General features: G+C 37.4%; 1 protein-coding gene across 1 annotated transcript; it reads right to left on the bottom strand.

Moving 5' to 3' along the window:
- Positions 1-1,095: 1,095 nt before the first annotated feature.
- LOC146597294 (inter-alpha-trypsin inhibitor heavy chain H3-like) lies at positions 1,096-24,862 on the bottom strand. Its single transcript, XM_085302529.1, has 21 exons — positions 24,773-24,862; positions 19,893-19,916; positions 18,603-18,769; positions 17,428-17,532; positions 16,873-17,035; positions 15,826-15,936; positions 15,047-15,172; positions 14,240-14,356; positions 13,301-13,469; positions 11,723-11,848; positions 11,251-11,432; positions 10,054-10,239; positions 8,973-9,112; positions 8,422-8,576; positions 6,827-6,853; positions 5,857-5,907; positions 5,084-5,197; positions 4,306-4,510; positions 3,109-3,281; positions 1,344-1,455; positions 1,096-1,225 (listed from the first exon to the last, which is right to left on the bottom strand). The coding sequence occupies exons 1-21, from the start codon at positions 24,860-24,862 to the stop codon at positions 1,096-1,098; spliced, it is 2,673 nt and encodes an 890-aa protein (XP_085158655.1).
- Positions 24,863-24,978: the final 116 nt, after the last annotated feature.

The following is a 24,978-nucleotide window of genomic DNA, read 5'->3' as shown; positions in this document are numbered from 1 at the left end:
TACACTCCTCTTTCCCCATGTGCTTTGTGCACTCTGGTTTCCTACACACTGACTTTCCCTCCTTGTCTTATAAATACTAGGGAAATTTTCTACTTTATCATATAAGACTAAAATTGTTTTGTTATGTCTGATTTGATTAAAATAAAACTCTTCCAAGTAAATCAGAAATCTGCTTATTATTACTTTAGAAATAATAGCTTGCTTTGCATAATTCCCCTAATGACTTCTAATAAAAAATGAATATATAAGGAAACGGGACACTTCTTGTTTTGAAATACATACATAAATTCCTTTATGGGAGTGGAGACCGGTATTTTACTGGAAGACAGTAATGGAATTTGTCCAAAAGCTCTTAAAAAGAAAAAAAAAAGTCTACAAGACAGACAGCTATTACCTACTACCTAAAACTAATTGCTGCTGGAGTTGGGAGTATTTCAATTATTTATAAAGATATGAACCATTCAAAAGTTATATTCAAATTAAAACGTTAAGATACAAAAATTATCGATTCAAACCACACTGCTAACAGCCATCTCAAGCACTACACCAGCACTCAGCAAAATGCAGTCCATTCATCATGTGGTTTTAAGTACTACAGATTTATGGATTATCCTGAAATGTGTTATGGTCTGTCAGCTCTTCTGTTGTGTTGAATTTCAAAATGCATCTGGCATCCTGTGGTTTGTGAAACTGGCATTAAAACACTGATAGCCACCGGAATAAGGGAACAAGGCATTAAGTTTTGATGTTTTTATTTAAATCATTCATGACACTCAGTTATTAATTTAAAATTGAATAGAACGTTTCTATTATATCTTATAGAGTAGAATTATAAATCCAAATTTTAAAACTAGTAAATTAATTCAGTAAAACAATGATATTTTAGGGGACAAGTGATATCTCACTCATACAGGCAGAATAGCTATTTAGCACTCAAGATTTGGTCATGTACTAAGACTGTCTTTTAAGAATCTGTCACGTGTTGGCATTGTAAAACATGGTAAGCTTATGTATTTTAACACTCCTTAAAACTGAACAGTATTATTCTTTCAGAAAAATACTCTGTACACCCATGATAGAAAAAGTTGCCGTTATTCAAAATAGACTGGAAACAATATAGTCTGTGTGAACACCATCTATCAGCCCAGCTCCGTTGTTATGAACAAACCAGCAAGGAATATCAATCCCGTTCTTAGGGTCTTTTCTGTAATCCTTCTGCCATCCCCTAAAATAGGAAATAGAGTAATATAAGTTTTGAAGCAGAAACTACACTGTGATAAGGTATTCTTTGCCAAATCTGTGCTAAGAACCTGGTTTATTATTATAATTACTATTATTTTTACCTTGTGACTGTCAATTCATTGTTTTTAACAATCATTGTGGCATCTGGCTTCTTGGGATCAGACCCAGGATGAATCTCAAGTATGGTGAAGTCAATGGGGTGGAAAAACTGTCCTAAAATTAGAAGCCAATATTATCATTTCAGGCATGTTGTATGCATTCAAACAAACAAACAACCAAAACCAAACAAAAAAAAAACGGAATTTCTGTATTTCCCTGCTGTTTTCAAGTTCCCTCATGGTTTTGAATGCGCAAGCAAATACAAAGTTTTATGTGAGGCTGAACATAAGCCTATGGTATTATTTACTTTTTATAAACTAGAGTTTTATGCATATAATCTGGATGAATGTTCCAACTTCGGAGTGCGCAGGAATATTAAGTCTTTTTGTCCCCCATTCTCAGAAATGTTTCCACATATCCTCGCTTTGTGTCATGCCTATTCAGCTGGATGTACTAAAGCTCTCAAATCTTTAGCTGTTTTATCCACTCATGCTTGTGCTCATAGGGGAGGTCTCTGAAATTACTGCACGTGATTATGCCTGGGTAAGTCTCATATCTAAGGAACTTCCCTGTTCCCGGAAGGATTAGCTTTTGCACGCTTTTGCCCCGGCTGAGCACATCGCTGAACGGAGCTGGTGTAGGATTCTGCTTATACTTTGAGCGCTGCAATGAGCACAGCTACAGTTTGCATAATGAATTATAGAGCCAATTCAAACCAGATGAAAACAGTGCTGAGAGGTGTGAGTTGCTGTAATGTGTTGTAACCACATGCCACATGGGCTTTTTTTGATCAGCTACTGTACTTTCATTTCATACTGTAGCAGAGTAACTTTTATACTTGGAGAAATCCTTTAACCTGAAGATACCAGAGCAAGAAAGCATAAATAACATTCCATCTTATTCTGTTTTTTTTTTTTTTCTGTTTTATTACAGTATTCCCTGTGATTCTTGGACCTAACAGGTACTGCCACTGATATCTTAGTTTTATTCTCCTCAGATCTCGAAGTGCACACCAGGCTTGAGAAGAGTAACTTCAGAGCAGTTCATTATTTTCCACAGTGAGTGAACTTACTGACCCAATATGAATGTTTGCTGCCCTTCTCTCATTTTGTAAGAGAAAATTGAAAGGCAAGAAAAAATGGCTGTTATCTGTGAAAGCTAATAGTATTTTCTAGCAGAGAATAAGACCATAAAACCCTCTACACGGGTAGAAAATATGCCTCCATTTTCAGTCTTGCCTTCTATCAGAAATAAGGAATAACTTAGCTAGTGTGAGGAAAACCCTAGAGACTACAAGGTATTCTGTGATTTTAATGTGTGCTAGAAAATCAAGATACTCCTTAACAAATTCTTTTCTTATATGGATGCACTGAGATTTGATAAATTTTGACTGAAGAACAAAAATGCGTTTTCTGAGCGTGCTTGTACTTAGGAGAAAGGCGGTAAGCTGAACTGAGAGATCAAGCCATCCGAGAGCCTGGAGGGCTGAAGTAATAAGAAACAAATAATCTGGAGATGGGACTTAGCAAGATAAAGGCATTTAAAGACACTAGTGATTTATGTAGCAGCAGAGGAATTTAAGAAAATATACTGCATAAAGTCTAGCCCAGAATGTTTTGTCAGAAATCTTAATACAGGCATTCAGTGTCATCTCAGTTCCATTCCCCATCTCTGTGCAGAAAGGTTAAATGCAAGACTTTGTCTACAAATTACATGGTCTCAAGGAATGCAAAAGCATACAAAGCAAAATGCTAACTGAAGTCATACCTAATAATCCGTGGGTCTGTTTAGATAGTTTACCACTGTCCAATGTATACAGTCCTAAGAAATCCCGGTGGAGAGGATGTTTCTTCCATACTTGGTGCAAAACAATAACAAAGGAGGCACCACTGCCCATTGAGAACACCAGATTTTTTTTTCTGTTAATTATCAAAGTTAAACTGAAGGGGAAAAAAAAAGATGACTTAGGGCATTTTGTTCCACAGCATTAACAGCAGTGAAAAGGAACTCGAGAAAGGAAACACATCCGAAAAGCAAGCGTGGCTTCTCAGAGCCTTTCAAAATAAACTCCACTGTTTAGCGTGGTCTGTATGAATCTGTGTGTTCACAGACAGATCAAGACTCAAACCAAACTATCCTGCAAAAGGCTACCTTGCTTTTAAATCTTTCAGTAAAATGTTTTTACCAAAACTACTCCTATAACAGCATAGTTAATTACAGGTGGGTTTAGTGCCATTTAGGTACAGTAATTCATACTCATTAATAAAAATGTTGATAAAGCCATCACTTCTTTTCTTGGATGCTACCTGACAGCTTTTCCCTTTGTTTTTCAGATAAGATGACTCCTGAACTGTCTAGGTCAACTCCTAATCAGTCTAGGATAGTGCTAGGATAAAGACAACTTGCTTCTGATTGTGCTAGTGATATCATCAACATGGCTGTCAAAAAAAAAGGAAAGAAAATCTTTCTGTTGCAGTTTCATGCGTTGAGAAGATGATTCTGTTCCAAGTATACAGCAAAAACACAAAGGAGAAAGAGGTACTCTCATTCCTTTCTTAAAACCTTGTTTTGCACAGGTGTAAGTGATTTTTTTACAATATAAGCCTTATGAAAAAATATACCTGCTCATATGACAAACCGTTCTGATTTTCTAATATCATGATTTCCATGTCTTAGAACGGAGATTGGTTGCAACACATAATTTTGTCTTTTCTGACAAATTACATACTATGTCTATATTTATTCCTTAAGGGTTTGCTAGTCACTGTTGCACTAAGCACGACACCAAATCTAGCTTTACCTGAGTCATTCGTACCACATACAATGAAGCAGAGAACAGAACCCAGCAAGAACCAGTTCCTTTTCTATATTCAGACAACATATCTTACAAGTATATTACAGATCAACAACAACAAAAAACTAGAAAGTAATACAGGAACTTAACGTTCTTTCTGTAAGCCTTACCCTTCTTGTTGCAAGTTGACTGAACCAAGCCAACTGAAACTTGTCTTTTTATTACCATTCTGAATTGTGATCTTCTCAGGAGTTACTATCAGTCTTAAATCCAGATGCTTATTTATAATGCCAAGTTTTCCAAAATAAGTATTTTGGATCTTAGAATCATTGTTTGGTCTCTTATCACCAATAAGCTCTCCATTGACTGTGATACCTAATATAAAAAGGAAATGTAAAATATGACTTTAGAGATAGGACCTGATCAACCAATGGCAATTTAACAACAGTTCAAGGAAAGAAATCCAAGTTTAACGGTGTATCAGAATTACTTTGCCTGTTTGTGCCAAAGCAGAGTAAAGGAACAGAGCAACGGAGGCTGTCCTGTAGATTTCCACCAAGAAGACAACCACCTTATTGGAAATAAATGATTATTTCTTAGAGCACAAAAATTCTGTGATGGGTACAAATAGTCTTTGTGCCATCACTCTCTCTTTCCCTGATATTCCATGAAACGGCAACCTAAAGGTTATTTTAATCCTTCTACTTTCATTCACCGAAGCAAGCTATACCTCTCAGCTCTCACAATGGTTTTCAAGCATGGTTAGAAGAGTTTATTTTGCACCAAGAAATGAGAACACTGTCATGCTAATGCTACCTACCACAGTTATAGTATCTCCTATTAACTTTGCTGGAAAAATAGCTTACGCAGTATAAAGAGAGAAATGACCTTTAAATGTAAGATAGTTAAGTATCCTAATACACTATATTTTAAAAATGAAAAACTCACCTGTAACTGGGTCATCTATTAAATTTAACACAGCACCTGGGTTTTCATTGATATTGAAACAAATGGCATCTTCTTTTTGAGGCACAGGTATAATGAAGTGTGGATCTCCATCAACTGTAAAGGCAAATCACTAGTATTTGCATAGTGTTACACAAGCTCAAAGTTCTGCATGAGCACCAATGCCGTGGCAGTCAATCTGCCCATGCTGGAGCCCAGCAGCAGCTGGTCACAACACAAGTCCATCCTCTAAAAGAGTGGTGAGGTCTCAATGAAGCTGCTACCACCTCCCCGAAGTGAAGAATACCCTTCTTCCCATCATGGTCTGCGACACACATTCTGTGATTCTTGACCACTTCAAAATTTGGTTTGTGGATTCGGGATGGGTAAGTATTTTAAGTGCTTATCTCTGAGGGCATTGAAAGTATTGGTGAAGGCAGGAAATCTATTTGGACAGAGAATAGGCAGTTACTATTACAAAGCCTAGCAATGGGGAGGAGGACTAAGAAAATGATCATAAGTGATCTCAGTGACTAGGTTCTCTTATATACATGTACAAATATACATGTATACGTGTGTGTGTATGTATATATATATATATATACATACACACATATATGTATTAAAATTAAAATAGTAGACTATTGGTAGCAAAAATGACTGCTTTTGTGGAAAGGAATTTCTAGAAGATTGATAAGAGTGCAATTTAGTCTTAAATACCCTCTTCAGTTTTCCTTCTAAGCAGATATAATTCAAACTATTCAAAATTAACTCACCACTAGTATACCATGGAGGACTTGATGCATGTATGTAAGATGGTGACAGAGCTGTGGGGAATGAAGAACAAAAATTGTTAGAGAAACTAACATCAAACAACAAACTATCTGCACCATACATGTAGGATGTCAGCAAGTTAATATGATGGCTAAATTGCTAATTCTATCCTAGTTTTAAAGCATATAGTCCATGGAATGGCAGTGTGTGCTCTTTTTAAATGAAGCAAAAGTTTCTGGATACAGATTTCTTTGTATATTGGAGTGCTTTGAGGGTTTGCACAAAGCAAAAAAATATATCTCTAGGAATGCAAACATCTCAGATTTTTATCGGAAAGTCTAGTTAGAAATGCAACACCATTATTCAGTGGAAACTTCTCAAGTTTTGATATTTCTTTTTGCCAGATTGAACCTGAGACTTTTCAAAGATTTTTGAGAAAACGAGGGGGACGGAGGGGAGGAGGAAGAGGGGGGGAAGAGGGGGAGAGAGGTGGGAAGAGAGGGAGAGAGGCACTAATCTCCAGAACAAAAACTTGGCCCTCCCACTTCCAGGAAAGGCCCAAGCAGCAATCTGAAGAATCAATTTCTGTCTCACTCTCTTCTTTCCATATACGTAGCTGAAAATGTTAACTTAGCGAGAGATGCTGCCACCACAGTCCTGGGCTATATGTATAATCCCCAGGAAGATCCACATTTAAGTCCATGCCCTGTATCTAGAAAACAGGTTTCAGGAAAGATGGCAGTTTGATCAGCTGGCATTTACTCATTAAAAGCTGTTTAGCTGATTTTTTTTTCCAATCTGGTATTCTTCAATTTTTAAGGATGCCTTTAGCCTTCAGCACAATTTGGTATCATTTGTTAAATACAATTGTAAAGCCAAATGAAGCAGTTTGTCTCTCTCCAGTCATTTCAGTTGTCTGAATCAATTTCTTTTGACAGATGCTGCTTTATTCAGAAACTCAAACATACTTACCATAGTGAACGGCTGGGGAAGCGCTTGCTATAAATAAAACAGTACATTATTTTAAAGTCTAGAAAGAATAAACAACAGTCTTTCCCACTTACTCTTTCTTCCTTTCAGACCAACCCTCCCACCCCAAAATAATCCCTAAATCTTGCAATTATGTATAAACTTCTAGATATTTGAAAAAGTCAAACTTAGTCAAACCCACTTATTTAGTTTTTTTACTGCAGCAAAGCAAACTGTGAATGAAATCAACACTGCATCATGAACAGGCATAATGCAGACCCCTACCTTTCAGCAAAATTGTTGCTTCTCAAAAGGCATGAGATTTGCTTTGTGCCCAGCGATCTCTAAGGGAACAGGATCACCTCATCCTACTCTCATTGCTTTGTGTCATTTTATTCTGAACTGTACTACTGGAAAGTGAGTAAAACTCACCCACCTATTCTTACAGTTTTCTAGCCTTCTGCTCTTTTTACTTCTGAAACCATGGAGCAGTGTCTGAAGAGGGGCTTTGTGCTGAAAAAGCAACAATCGCTCTCCTTGTGAGAGCAACGACCTCTCTATGGAGAATCTCCTCCACACAGTTATCCGGGAGTCAGTGGGACTAGTCCCGGAAAGTAACTCTGTCGTACTGGGTCTGAATGTTGTGATGCCAGCACACTGCAGCTTTTAGAGGCAGGAAGAGCCTTTTAACATTGAAAAAATCTTATTCACAAGATTATCTGTCTGAAAAGGTTTTAATGATGTAATCATAACACACTCTCGATTCGTTCACCTAGACTATTACGAAATTAATATGTTAAATCAAATAAATTTATATGAAACCCATCTCTAACCAGTAAAAATATAAGGTAAAATTAATAAGAAACATACATACCTTCAGCTGTTACCATGGATGGATAAGAAATTTTTAAAAAGAAAAAGAGAAATTTAAAGTTTCAGTCACATGATTAAATAGCAGGGATTGTAACACTATTAACAGGTATTCTCAAAATTTTAAATACTGTTTGATGATTCAGCCTTGTCTCTTCAGTATTTTACAATCCCATATTTTCCTACTGATAAAACTGGACATATACAGACCAAACATAAACAGTGATTTACTAAGAAAGTAGTTAATAATTTGCCAAAGTACCAAAGGACTGTGCAGTTTCAACAGAATTACTTTCCTTTCTGCAATGTACGTAAATACCGTGTTTTTTACAGATATAATCTTTTGATGTATAAAGATATTACTACATTTAGCCCTAAGCTAATATATGTTGAAAAATGAAGAAGAAAGTGATGTGAATTAAACTGAATATTAGATTAGAAATGTTTCTTGGCTTTTTGATTTAATATCTTATATACTTATTTTTATATACACTGACTTTGTATTTACAGTATTTTGCATGTGTGAGTTAGTAATGAAGGATAATGTGGTAGAAGTGAGGCTTATGGTGAAAAGTAATCTTGTATAAACCATACATGTGCAAGGTTTAGAAAGTAAATTTTTCAGATATGTATTTAAAACTGTGCCCCACATAACAGCCTTGCTGTAGTGGAACATCGAAGGAACACCTGGCTTCTCTAATATAGTAAAACTATGAAAATGCCTATACCTTCAGTGGGTTTATCAGCAATCCCAGCTTGATTATCATAGTCTTCTGGCTTTGTTACCACCATGGATGTCAGTGGCGTTACAAACTTGTATTTTAGTGAGAGATCCAGGGCTTCGGCTGTAAGATTCTCCTTTTCTTCTCCTGTAGCTGAAATGCTGTATGTAGGGAGAAACCCCTAGCGTCAGTGATTGCTAAATCACTCAATGAATTCTGGATTAAATGTCTTTCTTAAAACTGAAGTCACTTCTCTGCAGCATTCTAAGAGCAGTTCTGATTCTGCTAGATACTCAGAATGCAGGGAAAACTATGCTAGCTATTTGCAATAATTTAAAATTGTTTGTTTTGCAAATTGAAAAGGGATTACTGAAGTAGGGAGGAGAAGAGGTTGGGAGATTTTTATTACCTTTCTTTTGCACTTCTTATTTGCACCTTAGTGTGATGATGGGTAAAAACAGGGAAGCAGTTCTGAATTGCATGTTCACATCTTAGAAGCTGCAGCATTCAAAACTGCCTAATCCTTTCATAAAAAATGTTATTCTAGATGTAATTACCGTTTTTCCAGTAGCTGTTCAATGGTGAGATAAGCCCACAGCCTTTCAATGTAATCCCCAAATATGTATTCTTGCTCTTGGAAAGCTTTAGCCGTTTGTTCAGCATCTTGTTGTGTAGTAAATGACAGGGCATCATTAGGCTGTTAGAAATAAGGAAACCTCTATGCATCATAAGTATTCAGGGACTTGCCAAGTATTCCAAACTCAAGACCTTCACATTTGAAAACCTTTCTAAATTGAAGAATGTTCTGATACTACTCAGGTGTAAGCATTCACCCAAGAAATTTTCAATGTTGTATCAGTATCTTTGTTCTGTAGCTTCTGCAAAGTGTACGCTATGGGACGTCATGCAGTTTCAAAATACATGTGGCATTTTGATTCATTAGAATTTGGCTAGCTAGGATTTAAGGTACTTTGATTATAATGCCTATTTTATACAGGAACATGTTAGAGCACAAGCAGGTATGCTGGCTAACATACTGATAATACAGCATTTGTGTTTGAAATACATCTAATGTCATGTATTTAATAAATACACCACAGTGCATGTATGCATTTCATAGTATTTATGATAATATGATTCTCTATATGGAAATAATATTTTTGTGTTGAGATTCTTGAAAACTAGGATATCTGAAGATTTAGACTGCTTGGTTCATATTAGAAGTAAGAGCTCTACTTTTGAGAGGAGGGTATTTTTCCATCAATTTCTCCTACCCAGTAAAAACTATTTCCTACAAAAACTGAACATTTGGTTCCGGAAAGAGCCAGGTAGAGTATTTGGAGATCAAACTGAAAAAATAATCTGTTAGCAAAGCTAATTCAGTCATACTGTACGAAGTTGTTCCAGACTGATCCTAGCATAACTGTGTGACTTAGGCGAGTAGCTTAGATCTTTAAAAGTAATGCCTTTGATGCATTTGCTTTGTCACGTACACAGTAATACAGCCTTCCACTGAGATAACGGCACAACCGTAAACATTTTTTTGCAAGTATTGCAAAAGAGCTTTGAATTCTTAAACATTCAGACATTTTGCATAGCAAGGAAATACCTTAATCAGTTAAAGAAATCCATACTTACACCTTCACCTCTCACATCTACAGTCAGGCTGTTCTGGTTATGGTCTAGAAAGCGCCCAGCCACCACAATCTCAGATCCATCATAGAAATGCTTAAAACTGTTTTTAGTTAGGTCAGTTATTTCATTTTCTGGGTAGTTTAACTCCACATCCATGAGCATGGGATTGGACACCTCATCATAAAAACCCTACAGGATTTAAAAAAGGGAAAATATTTAAATAGCAGCTGTTTCTTTAATTCATAGTTAAACCTCCGTCTAGGAACATCTTGCTATCTCAACAACCAAAACTGAAAGTGCATTTTAGAAGAAATAAGTAAATAGCCAGTTAAATCTCAGAGAGTAAAAGCCTAAAAATATATAAACAATGCAAATGAGAAAGGACATACAAACTCTTCACATTCTCTATGAGAAGGGGGAAAAATATCCAAGAATGATGTGCTGTGGATGATGGCTTACATCAGTACTGATGATCAGTTGCATCAGAGAAGTCCCAAACTTCCCCCACATTTGATAAAAGTAAGTTTCTAGACCTGTTCCCTACAGAGACTGAAATGGTAGCATAAGCCAAAGGAGACTAGGCAGAGCTTGCAGTGAAGCCTAGTATCCAAATTCTTTGGTCATTTTTCCAATGGATGGCAATGGAATGAGACAAGCCAACTCTACAGAGTTGATTTTTGATTTGTACTGCCTGTACCTAGTGTTATTCCATATACAAACATAGAATGCTTCAGAAGTATGACAAGATACACCTGCTTGTGGTAGGTCCCTAAAGACCAAGTATCTAGAGTCTTTAAGCTCTGCCACCTTTCTCTTCTCTTGACATGACATTAACTACATGGTCTGTGAGGTATGGGAGACATAGTGACTTTACCAATTTTGCTTATCTGCATTGAAAGATGTGGCAGACACCAAGGAGCCCTTTGGAATCATGCCTTGTGTCATCCTACACGAAATTTTTAACCCTCTTCCATAGACTAGGGTGTCTCCCTTTTATGGTTATTCCAGTTTTTGCTTATATAAGAGAAGACGACTACTAAATGCAACGAATGTTCTGATTACAGCAGACTCTGAGTGTCTCAGTACCAGATTACGCTCTGGTCTTTTTGATTATTTCAAAATAAAAATGTCTCCATAATTATCTGCATTAATATCTGAATTAATATAGATCTAACCTAATTTAAATGATGATTTTTGTACCTGAAGTTGTAAAGCTGCATCAGAATCAGGATAAATCCGGCGGGCCAGTCCTTTATTCTCCAGTGCCATCTTCTCCAGGAAGTTATAGTCAACACCATAGCCAAAACCAAGGTTGTATAAGGGATATTTTCCTTCAATGGCTTTTTTCACAAGTGTTTGAATTTCCTGGGTGTTTGATACGCCTGTATTAAACAAGAAAAAAATAAGAGCTTTACACTTGTTTTTCCAATTGTTTTCATAAATAGATACACATACCATTAAGTGAAATGTGTAGAGTGATATTTAGATTTTTAAGAGGCATTATCAGAGACTTGTTTTAGTGTTATGATGTTGGTGTAGTGGCACCTAAATTATGAAAAAAAAAAAAATCAGGCCCCTGCCTCCATAAGTCAAAGATAGTGGCCAATTTTAACTGAGCATTTTTCCTTAGTCTAACTCATTCATTTTATTATTTCATCGAACAGGAACTTACCTACATTTGGTTGGCCATCTGTTAACATGATAATTATAGAAGCGCTTCTCTTGGGCACAAGGTTTCCTTCATGAGCAGCATTCAGCATATCAATTCCCCTCATTAAACCACCATGTAAATTCGTCACTGTCAGGTAGACACAGAAATTTGGTTTCAACACAGATGGTCAAATTTAGAACCTTTTTCACTGGAAACCAATGAGAGCACATTACAATATGAAGATGAAAGATTTTGGTTTGCAAGCAGGGGAATGGTTAGATATAAAAGCAGTTTAGCTTTGGAAATATAAGGAAAAATAGATGTCATGTAGTAAAAGATGAAATTGTGACCAGCCTTTGTGCAGCTAGCAGGCAGAAGCCATACATCATATGTACATTGTTACTGAGGTCTGTTAGAGGTGGAGTCTCTTTAGGGGAAGCTGGTCATTAACAGCTTCCAAGACTAGCTCAGCTGGGAGAGTGTTAGACTGAAGATCTTAAAGGTCCCTGGTTTGAGCCTGGGCTTCCGTAAGGGGGGGGGGGAGGTCCTTGTTGCTGCAACCCTGTCTAACATGCTCTAGGTGACCCTGCTTGAGCAGGGGGGGTTGGACTAGATGATCTCCAGAGGTCTCTTCCAACCCTATTGATTCTATGACTGTCATCACTCTGTAGTGTGGAAGATACGCTTTTTCTGATTATGTTGCAGGATATAGTACTGCTTGTAGTCACCGGAAGTTCTTTGCTGAGATTTAAACTGCAACTCATTTAGGGTGCTTGTACCTTAGCACAATATGCTTAATCTGATCTCACAGCAGGATACCTCATAACAAAGTGCTGCTCTCCAGCACAAGTCCTTACCCTGTCTGTTGTATTAGATCTAACAAATCTGAGATGCTTCCCACTTGCCCAAGAAACTACAGCTTCCTGTGAGATGAGTAAATTGATCTATTTTACCGCCTGGTTGCTCTCAAGATCTGGCCTGTCACATCCTACTGCTTATGTGGCAGACAGTGTTGAGGCCTTTTAGGAAGGAACCTAGCACCTGTCAGAGCTGCCCACTTGATGCTGCCATAAGGAAGAGGGGATCTATGGAGGATGATATACAGAAGGCATAAGGCCTGTCCACACTGTAAGCAAATGTACCTTGGAGTATGTTCTAAAGCTGCGTGTGCTGGAAGTTCCTTTCCATCCCTTTCCCCATGGCATGGATGAACACCACAGGCAGCCTCAGGGACACTTACACTGAACTATGTCAGTGATTAGAAAATTTGACCTCATTCCTAAAAACACACTTCAAAATTGTCTGGTGTTTTAGAATGTGAGTGGAAGAATCCAAGTGATACATCCATTAATTTCTAATCCTCTTTAATAGGGACCCCTCTGTTTGGTAAATTCACGTACACTATTCAGGAATGGGTGATGTGGCTTCTTCTTAAAACTTTTCTGCTGCTCAGTTCTTTTTCTGAAGGACAGAACCCCAAGCACTGTAAATACTTCTTAAACAACCCTTAATTCTTGGACAAAAAGTGTAGTAGTGTGTTCTGAACTGGTAAATTAACTTAGCAACCCTACCTATTTGCAAGTCCAGTGAAGTACTTACTGCCTTCAGTGTCAATGTCCCGAACAAACTTCCTTGCTTCATCCAAATTCTCAGGAGTGGCCTTGATTAAAGTCTCTCTCCAAGTGTGTACTTCACTACCAAACAGTATGAAATTGAAGAAGTCGTCATCTTTAATATCATCTAAGATTTTCAGAAGTGCTTCTCTTGTCTATAAAGCAGAGATTTAAATGGATTAAACTAGTATAGGTTCAAATGGCAATAAATGGATGTTTACAGCTTTTATATGATTAATCTCAGAAAAAGCTCTCTCCTTTTTTTTTACAAATTCTGAGTTTGATTCAGTCCTTGCTAGTCCTTGTGTCTACTTTTTAGAGTAACCCTAGTGAAATCAGCAAGCTGCAATTACATCTCGTAAATCTGTGTAGCTGAGGGGAAATCATGTCTCGCATCACATATCATTGCTTAGATTGATGTAAGTTGGTATGGCAAATTGAAAAGGTTGGGAAAGGATTGCTGCAGGTTGGTGAAGGAAATCATAAGCAAGCAAGTGTAGCGATTTCAATGCAGAACCAAAAATTGAAAGTTCTGAACACTACATTAGAATGAAGAGTCTTAACTATGAAAAGAGTAGTTGCTTCCCAGAGGAGACAGAATGAACAACATAGATAATGCACGAAATACTGTATGCACGTTTTAATTTTGGAATTGTCCAGCACACGTGAGATAACCCTCTGAAAAGATTTCACCCCAGAATTTTGAAATAATAAAATACATAAAAAGTAAAATATAACCTAAACGTACAGAATTTTGTTCTATGTTAAGACTTCAAACTAATACTTTTGGTAGTGAGCATCAGCAAGATTACAGCACAAAAACATCTGCTATAGCTTCAGCAACATGTTCTGCTGAGGTTGTCATATCTCCTCCACCTCATTAGCAGCCATTCCACTGGGATTTTACACTAATGTAGTAACTTACCTGTTGTATTTCTCTTCCAGACATTGAGCCACTAATATCTATTACAAAAACAACATTCTTGGACAACTTTGGAAGATTTGTCGGTGCAAAGAAGTGTACAAAGTAGCCATTGACGATCTGAAAAATAAAGATAACATGTAAAAAGAATGGCTTCAGCATACTGTAAAGGTAAAATGGGCAGACAAAAATGGCCTTCATTTAGTGTCTAGGCCCTGAGTGCACTAATAGGCCTTCATTACCCTGACCAGCCTTACGTGGGGCCAGCATTCTCTGCCCATGGGCTGCACAGATTCATGTAAGTTCAGGTTTGGGCCATCAGTCTCTGCCTGAGCTACATTACAGAAATACCTGCCTCTAGCTATGCTACAGCCACACCTGTTCCTTGCCATGGACCCCACTGATCTGGATCCCGACTTGCAGACTGACTTCCCAGCTGTACCTTGAAGCTCCATCATCACTAAAGATTTGCCTGGAAACCACTGGACTGTCTGACCTGATTACTGTCGCTGGACCTGATCCTGACCTTGACTCAACATTTTGCATTCCTGGCTTGACCTCACACCTCATCACCACAAACTTGCTTGATGAGCTGAATTCTTGGCTGAATCTGACTACAATCTCTGGGTCTGCCTTGCTGAGGTACTGCTGTGTTAGTCCACAAGTGGAGAGGCTCTGGCCTTGCCAGCAGGTATATTATCACACTTGGCTTCCCATCCTCTAGGGAACAGCCAGTGCCCACTGCTCCCTGATAGTTAATATGCATGCTAAGCTATCCAACAGTTCAAAATCATCAGCTGTCGAATTTACCTGCAAATTATCTGGAGCTGTTCTCTTCACATCGTATTTTACCATAAGATCTCCATCCAAGAGAGACTGTGAGCAATTTGCACAGGTTCGCTGTTGATCAAGAGTAGGTTTGAAAGAGACATAACCCTGCGGGGGGGGAAAACTTCATTAGACGTGAGTATTAATAGCTGAAAACTTTCTACAGAACACAAAGACACGAGTATATTTATATTCAAAGAAATGAGAATAATCTGTTTCCTCAGGTGAGATATTAGCTTGTATTCATACTTATTTATATAGTTATTGATAGGCAACTTCCTGAGATGTGAAGTATGAAGGCTGCTACATAGAGCTCTGTTCATATCTTTCCTTGCCAATCTTCCTTGGTTCAGCCCTCCAGCCTGAGATACCTTTGACAGGGCTGTTAGGCAGTCTACGCCTTACGACTTCTCTTACCACCTCTATACTCGAGAAAACTGTCTGTTACTGACATAGTTCTTCTGTAAGAATATTCCAATGGGTATCCAGGCTTGTAGCTATTGCTGAGGGACGAAGACTATTAGCTCAGGTACAGCATCAGGCTAATACAGCTATGTGGCTTCTGAACAGAAGAGAGATGGCCTTAAGTTCACTAGCTTAGCATTCAGAGCTCATTGATACAGACAAAGCTTTACTGCATTTTCTGTTTGTTTTTCTTTCTTCTTTCCTTTCCCTCCCACTTCTATTATTAGCCAATACAGTACTTTTGCACCAACATCGCTATTTATATAATAAATTATGAATGCCATTAATTATTGTACCTTTTTCCCTGAAAAAGTTTTTCTAATGGTACTTTGTAAGTCATTGGTGATGAATGTTCCTTCTGCTTCCAGCTCACTGATTCCTTGGGGCTCAAAGATATTTACTTCAATCTGAAATATTAATTGAAATTTCACTGTTATTGATTAGTGTGAAATATCCCAAGATAGCCATTTACAGGAGGATCATCAGGTAACTATAGCTGTGAAATAGAGATTTTCTTTAAAGCAAAAGAAAATTACTTTTGTAATTCAAAATGGAAATCCAAACCTGCTAATCTATTAGACATGACGTTAACCGAACACCACATACCTTTTTGTAGGTAGAGATTAAAAACAAAATTAAAAACAGCAAAATATCTATAGAAATATAAGTTGTTTGAAAATTAGTTACTGGAATTTCGTCAAACGTCAAATAGATACTCAAGACTTTCAGAAATAGGACCCAATCATTAGCTGTAAGCCATGCCCAACTTCAACCTATATTTTAACATGTCTTTCATCATGTGTTTTAAATAATACTTCAAAAACTCTCACTTATGCTGTGTTTTGTAACGATTATAACATAGCATTTTCAAAGGAAAAACACTTTGCCCTACAGCTGGGTTTTAGCAGGGCAGATAGGAGCAATCAAAGACAAGTTTGGAACACACAAGCCACAGTATTCTAGAATGTGATACATGTATTCCTGTAATTTCACTTGATATAGTTTCATGGTGGTATGAGAAAGGTATATGTTATGCTATGAAGGCATTTATGAAAGAGCTATTAGTCTCTTATTCTGCCCCAAGGCATCTTAACAGCTTTTTCAGGCTTCAGTATATGTTTCTTTTAGAAGTGTAGTAGCTGAACCGGGTCTCAGGCTTATTAACAAAAACCTGCAATAAAACTTACTGGTGGAGCCTTCCAGTTCATTAGCAATATAATTGTGAATCTTTACCTCATCCGTGTGCCGATGGGAATGACCATCGTATTCTACTCTCCACAGACATACAGAATCTTGTAATCTCTTAAGATGAAGAACCACATTTGATACAATTTGCCACTTACCTCAAAATTTCTGACAAGCTGCTTCGGTTTTACTTTGATGAACATCTCATATTTTCCAAATTGGCGCTTTAGCAGCTCCTCATATGTGAGTTCAAAAGTGACTTTACTGCCTGCTGCAATGTTGACTGAGACTGTGAATTTTTCTGTCTTTCTTCCCGAAGCCCTATATTTGTTAGGTGGATAAGAAAAAATAGTATCTTTATTCTCTTCCGCAATATTTACTGCTTGGGGGGCTTGATGCGGTATAATATTTATAGAGGAGTGTAACAAAGATGTGATTTTTTGATCTATTGCTAAACCTATGCTCAAACATCACAGAACTTATTCAGGTTGCCCAGTGTGCTTAATCACAGGAGCAGATCATACACAATCAGTAAGAGTTGCAGAGTCTTTCCATAACTGCAGACACAGCCCCGATTGTCAGAAGTTGTATCTCCTTTTTTATAATTTATCCTACCATAACTCAATAACTTAACCATTGTTCTTGCACCTGTAAAACATAAACTTCAGAAATATGCCACAGCAAGATATTACCATGCAAGATCGCATTCTTACTTGACAAGACCAGCAGTTTGTCCCTGTGAAACAGCTTTCTCATACTGCTTCTTTGCAACTTCTTTTTCCTTTATGGTTCCAGGGTATGTGACACCATCAATTGTCCTAGAGCCAGAATAAATACCTAGTTTAGTTGAATGCCTTGCATCAATATATCAAAATTTATAACAGGCAATTTTCTGCTTATGACTGGTTTGCTAAAAATGGACTTTTGGGAACCCAGTATTGCCAGGATTTGAGCACTTTCTACAAAGCAGAAACCAGCTAGCCTTCTTTGTGAGTTCAGCTGAAACAAAGAGCTGTAAAGTACTGTAGCCAGTACTTTAGAGAACCTAAAATAATTCTTATCCTGAAAATTAATTAAATCAAAACTGGTCTCATAGTGACACTATTTATACCTGCCAAATTCCTATATTTTAGCAGCTTGGTCATTTTGTTTTATGTAACAGCAAGATGACTCTCTAGATGAGACTCATCTGTCCAAATGTAGCTGTCTACATCTGAGTATTTCTTTCTTAGCCTTGGCACTATTAAACAAGCATTTTTCATATGAGATTGAAGTCATCCTAAAATCAAAGTTCTAGCCTAAAGTAGATTAATTACATCCTAAAAGTGACTGTTTCTTTTCACTGAAAATAAAACAGGCTTAGTGTGACTAGCAGAGATGGAGATGTCTGAACTAAATGAGATAAGCCTTACAATGGCATGAAAACTGCACATAATTCCAACTAAAGATACAGGAAGTAGAGGCAATTATTCTCTACATTTGTCTTTTTTCTACTTTTGGCTGTTATAGTCAAATATGATTCTAAAATGAAGAGATAAATTAAGCTATAATGTCATCAATGAAATTAGGTAATGGAACATTTCTGGTCTGGTAACACCAGAGGAAAGTAAGTGGTATTTATAAAAATGTGAATGGATCCCCAGAGAGGATCCCCCATTCCCTTAGGAGCACGAGGATGATGTATTGGTCATCTTTTCTGTAAATGTACCAATGCTTGAATATCCCCAAGTACCTCACATGTTTAGTTAATAATACTGAGTAATTGCCCTGGAGACATTTAGAAATCTGTCAGATAACAAAGTAAACTTAAACACTCTAGTTCAATTTCTCCCAGTTACATTCACAGAGATTTCTAGTTTACTCTAACAATATTGTAGATACCACACACATGCTGAAGTTGGTAATGAAGGCTGTCTTAGGGAGCTCAACATCAAAGATGACTTCTTTGTGCACATTTCCACGATTGATAGCTTCACTGGTGATGACATTGTGAGCAAATCGGGAAGTTACTTTACTATCAATTTTCATGCTATTGATTTCTATACCATTGACAACCTGTAGATTGAAAAATGACAAAAGAACTGTTACACTGATGTCTTTTAATCAGCCAGAATGACATTTTTGAAAAGAAATCACTGTAGGGCATTTTATCATTCCAACAGATAAAAGAACTAATCATGCTCATAAGGATTGGGGCACAGCTGTGTATCCTTAGGTATCTGTAATATTTCCATCCTGGTGCTATTCCATGAATCATAACCATAGCTTATTTAACAAAATGTTACCAGCAGAGGAGGCGTTGCCATTATAAGAAGTGGTTTTTATTGAGACTGACGTTTGTTTATGGCTAGTCAAAGAGAGACAGCACAGCAATGTACAGCTGCCTTGGTATATTAGTGACTGCTATTATCAGCTGGGTAGATGACTCTTGAAGCAGGTCCAAGATCGCTTGGATCCCGTGTTACAAAGGGATATAAACAATTCCAGATGGACTCCAAATTCTGTTTTATGTTATTTTCAATTTTCTCATGGTCAAATGACAACTGGGGCTCATTCTTCTTAAGCAAGGAAATGAGTAGGGCAATATTTACTTTCCTTGAATGCTCAGACGCAGCATTTTATAGCTATAAAAGCATAGGTAACAACAGAAATGATTCCTCAGGCAACTGTGCAGCAACAAGGTTTGCCGCTTGCAGCAAAACCATCACTGGAAGAAACTTTGTGATTTGTATGCTAGACCTGATCTCAGGCTAGCTGATTAAGTAGGTCTCCAAACAGTCAAGGCAGTTAAGCATTGCTGAAGTGGAGTCCAGCTGCCAAGCAGAAGCAGTCTCAGATCAGATTTCACACCTTCCTTAGAAATAATTAAAATAACATAAAATGGATTTATGTCAGAGATGCAGATGTGGCTTCAAACAGTTTTGCTATTTATTAAAATATACCATGAGGTTAAAAATCATTTGTTCGCTCTCTTTTTCTCTGCAGGAATTTCCATCCGAGCTTGGAACAGTTAACATTGTCCTATTGCCTAAAACAAGCAAGTCTGGGCTACTCATACTCGCACATACTCAGAAATACCAGTTTGCTCAGACTGGGCTCACAGGAACATGCTATAAGCACAATAAATATCTTCTTCTCACTATTATTTGAATCTTTCATAAAAAGGAAGACTACTCACCAAGTCATTATCAGCACTTCGCTTCTGCAAAGAGAAAAAAACAGAGAAAAAAATGCTCATGACTAAGGCAGGAAAGCTGCATTTAGAAATAAATTAATTAGCACCTTCTCAGTTGTTTTCTGCTTCCAAGTCAAAAGAAATTGTCCAAGAGGAAATAGGCCTGAGAAAGGTCCTTAACAGTAAAATGAAGCCAGATTCATTCTTTCATCATTGCAATACATTGCATGTAATTTTGAAGATGTAAAAATTGGGTCTGGTTCCAGATGAAGATCCAGCAGAAGTCTGAAGAAGGAGCAAGTAATGCATTCAGAGCGGGCATAATTATTTTGCTTATATCATTCCCAGCCCCGGTGAACCTTTTGGCTGTGATTTGATATTAGTGCACCTTAAATACTGTGGGTTTGAAAGCTAAGCTAAATTTTGAACATTGCTGATTTTGTATTTTGCTCAAGTGACACTTAAGAAGTTTTCTCCTTTCAGCTGAAAAATAATTACGGACAGCCTGAGAAATGAGGTGGGGGAAAGGTTTGAATGCACAGTGTCATTTATATTTAAAATGTCCCTGAGACTAAAGAACACGCACTAAAATCTGCTTAATATTGCTTTCTTGAGAATGGTTTGGCTGCATGTTGTCATCTAAGTAAAAACTGAACGTCTTTCAAGTCCTGAGGGTAACATTTTGTTCTTGAGACTTACCATTTTCAGGTTCCTTGGTATATTTTTGGTCTTTTCATACTCCTTTGGGAGAAAGGGACTTGTATCAAAGCATAAAAAACAGTTTGCACACTTGTTCCAGTTACACACATATCCAAATTATCAGGCAGATCCATCCTTAAACTCTTTCAGATTTGCTCCTGCATTTCTACTGACTCAGCCCACCGGCCTCATTCTAACGTGAACACATAAGATGGTAATTCAACATGTTCACAGAGAGGAGAGGTGGCCACTATGGAAGACTGCATTTAAAATAATTAATAATAATAATAATAATAATAATAATAATAATAATAATAATTTAGTATTATTTAGTATTAATCTAGTAGTCGCTCTTCATTTTTGAATGCAAAGAGAGAGACAACTAGACTTTTCTTTTTTTTTAGTGTATTTGCTCCCAGAATAACAGCTCTACAAAAATACTATATATGATTTCATGTTAAAATAGTGGCTTGCGTAAGTCAGGGAAAAACCGCTGTTTCAAAGTGAATTCCTGTAAGTTCAACAGCAAACTCCTTATCTCTTTTGGCTTTAAGAGCCCCATGGATTACATGTTGCGCAAAGTTGGCTTTTCATGTTTACATGGCCCATCAATCAGAGGGGCAATACACAGAGATATCCAACCAGATACCACGCCTTGGGTACATTTAAGACTTTTGTCATCATGGTAAATTTTCTATCTAGGAGTTTTATAGGTGGGAAACTGAGGCACAGAGGGCTTTGTTTGTTTTTCTCAAGATAATATACAAAATCCTTGGAAATGCAAGGATTTGGGCAAGGCTTCTCAGGTTCTGTGAGAGTCTTTCTGGCCAAAAAGTCTCAGTGTACTTTATCTCTACATTTATATTTCAAACTGTTATCTCCACGTTGGTGATTTTTGTGGGTACCTCTCTCCTGTTTCACAAACATACGTGGGTTTTTTTTCGCGTCTGTGAAGAGCACCTACCTTTCAAATTCTTCCTTTCCAAAACTGAAATTATCTTCCCTACTGACCCTACTTCTTCTTTCTCCGTAGCCCTAGCTTTTTTGTTTCTCCTTTCTGATTATACACCTATTCCTTAGTGGAGGTGATTTGAAAACTCAGCTCTAACCTTTCAGGAGCACCTTGACATGGTGGTGGGGAAGTCTGCCTGGCACATCTGCCTGGTAAAGTTGCTCCACACTGCATGGAATAACCATACTTCTACTTGGCAGAAACAGAGGGGCAGAGAAAATGCAAGTAGCTCTAGCTGAGCAGTGCATTCAAGGCATATTTATGATTCTGGCTCTCATAAGTAGTTTTTGTTAGAATGGACTCAACCTCCATTTTTCTACTCTTTTTTTCTCCATGCTTGGTTCAATCCAATGGTTCCTGTTCCAGCTTTCTGAACACCAAAGCAAGCAGTACAGTTATCATCGCAGTGTTTTAACACCGCTCATGAGGCAAGATTTGCAGAGAGACGTGATGCTTGATACTAGATCAACAGGCAGATCTCTTATTAGACTGATAGGCTCTCTTTTTTCTGACCATATCTGTCAGGCTAATGAAAGATACTTTCTTCCTCTTGCAAACTGCATCACCAAAGAAGATGCATCTGTCTTGCCAATACAGTTAATGATTTCCCTTTGTAAAACACAAACTATGGTATTGATCCTGGGAACTGAAAACCTGGAATTCTCTGAAACATAAGTTTGTTTTGTACAAGCTCTTCCTTCAAGTGGACTTACAAGCAGCTTCAGAACAACAACAACAACAAAAAATCTGTTCTATAGTAATAATACAGATAAATTCTGCAATTTTTACTATGGTCTTCTAAATTAAGAGAGATATCTGTGTTTATTTTGTACAGAGTAACTGTTGTTGCATGTGCTGCATCAGAGCTATGGGTCTTATGGCAGTTTTGAAAGTGTTTTGGTCTGGTTGTGTAACTAATCTTGGGAGCACTTTGCCATTATCTTTGAAAAAGAAAATACACAAAGTTCTTTCAGTGAAAGGTATTAGTGGTTTTGCACTTGAGTTGATTCTTTACATTCTTAATGAGTCACTTGGATGTAGACAGAAACTTCACTAATATCAACGTGATTTTAACCCATGTGGGCAGAAAGTGATAGTGTCCTATGAAAAATACACTACACTTTATGCAATTCTAGAACAAACTGAAATTTTAATATCCCATGACTTGTGTAATTAGAGTTATTTGATAAAATATTTCTATAGTATTCCACATATTTACTAGTGTACCCGCTACTATAATTTTTTTTCAGTTCAGTAACAGTGACAAATTCTGATTTTGTTCTGATCTGTTATGGCAACAGTAAAGTATATAGATGCAAACAATATATAGAAACTGGAGAGAAAAGTAGAGGAAAAAAAGGAAATTTGAGCTCCTAAGGAAACAGGGAAGGGAAAGAGAGTTCAAAGTACACTACTTGCTGAAAGAAGTCCTGATTTCACAGTTTGGGAAACCAAAACACTGCATAACTAAAAGATGTGGCAAAGGGTTAACTTGGAGTGACCTCCAGGAATTCACAACACTGAAGAGGTACTCGCATATGTCCCTATGTACACAGGAGAAGTTAAGGAATTAAAATGACTTCCAAATTGACAGCAACATTACAGAGCCCATCATCCCAAGTGATCTAAATGGAAATTGCGGAAAAAGACCACAGTGCAATTAAGCTGCGAAAACTACATTTCCATATGACCTATGTAAGAGTTTCTCTACTGTCAGATAGAGTGAGGGGGTCATATAAAAAAGGCAGTATCATTGCTACCTATGCTTTGAATAAGTAGTCCTAGTGGTAGTTTTTAACCCAGGAAAACAAAAATACCAGCCTTGTTAGCTGTGTACACAGGAACAAAATGTACGAGTGAGCTTAAAGCATTTTGATTTGGATTTTCATGCAATTTTCAACAGGCTTGGATCTGCCAGTTGTGTCTATCTGACTAAGACTTTAAAAGTAGCATTGACAGCGTGAAGATCAGCAGCTGCGTACCAGACAGTTCCAGCCATACTTCACTGCCCATCACTTCATCACTGGTGTATCACCTGTTCAAGGGAGCTAAAATAGGGACTGGGACTGAGGGTAACCTCACACTATGTAGCAATCATCTCCTCCATTTCAACACAATTACATTTGTATAAAATATGTGATGTAACTGGGAGACGAATCAACATTGTTTTCTGTAGTGTTTTGCATGTACAGATGGATACAGCGCGAAAGAAAGGCTTTACCATTAGAAGAAATACCAACAGATATAGTACAGTAATCAGGAAGAAAAAGCTACCACGTCATATCTGGGCAACCTAATGGTTAAACAATAAGAATCTGTGGCATTTCTAATTTGCAGCTATAAACCTCACGCTGATTTCAAAAAATTACAGATGTTATTGTCCCGATTTTCAAAGAGCTATTTGGTGCCTTACTTCTTTTAAAAGACTCAGCAAAGACCATAACCTAGTCAACGGTAACTGGCTGTAAATCACTTTGTCCTGTTCTGTCTGCTGACCTACAGTGCTCCCTAAAGAGGTTTGCCTCTGTAACTCTTCATGGGATGTAGTTACGTATTGTAGTGAAGAAGAGTAGCCTGCAACTTAATAGAATAAAGTTAGGCAGAAAATCAGCAAGCACTGCCTTACTCAGCAAACTAGTCAAAAATAGCACGGCACCTTCTAGGGAAAGAGCTATGTTCCATGTTACACCACTGCATAAATCTTTGGAGAAAATTCCTGTGATGTGATTTGGGTAGTGGACAGGTTCATCTGCGTGCCACTTTGCATCTCTGCTTTTCAACATTTCAGAGGCATCTTTTCACTGGCATTTTGTATTGCTTTGCAGGTGCTATAGTCAGTTCTGTAGCAGCACCTATTGTTTTAGGCAACTAAATACAGGACCACTAAAATATTTACCGCTACGTTTAGGTGATGATGACAGGGAAAGGAAATGGAGGAAAGTGATGCCTTTAACAAGATAAATAGGCGATCTTCTTCAAAGCTGATTCAAAACCAGGGCTGGTTATAGGTAAAGTGCCTGAAGCATTGAATCCCAGGCCTGATCTTGTGTTTGCCGAAACCAGCAAACACGAAGCTCCTAGTGACCGCACGGTATGAGCTCTCCAAAAGCTGATAAATCGCAGGAAGATAATCTATGAAGAATGGGAGCCCCACATATGGCTGATTACTTACCTTGATGTTTCTCAAATGTGCTATCAAAAAGTCTGATGATCCAAAGGCAGGAATCAATAATAACATATAAAGCAATAGATGCTTTTCCATTTTGGAAAAAAAATAAGCTATTCTAATCTGAAGCATACAGGCAAATAAATAACACTTTGTTTGCAGAATGTTAATGAATAACCAAGCATGAAAAGCAGGGTTAAATATTCGACATA

The sequence above is a fragment of the Rhea americana genome, unplaced genomic scaffold (genome assembly GCF_003343005.1).
Source record: "Rhea americana isolate MKP2758 unplaced genomic scaffold, rheAme1 scaffold_19, whole genome shotgun sequence".
Taxonomy (NCBI): Eukaryota; Metazoa; Chordata; class Aves; order Rheiformes; family Rheidae; genus Rhea; species Rhea americana.
This window is presented reverse-complemented; position numbering and strand designations above follow the sequence as displayed.

Excerpts from the sequence above, each read along its gene's own strand:
- LOC146597294 (XM_085302529.1), bottom strand. The coding sequence starts at position 24,862 with ATGGAAAAGCATCTATTGCTTTATATGTTATTATTGATTCCTGCCTTT. Across the intron at positions 14,357-15,046 it reads CAGCTCCAGATAATTTGCAG|ATCGTCAATGGCTACTTTGT; the intron begins GTAAATTCGACA and ends TTTATTTTTCAG. Across the intron at positions 1,456-3,108 it reads ACAGACCCACGGATTATTAG|GACAGTTTTTCCACCCCATT; the intron begins GTATGACTTCAG and ends TTCTAATTTTAG.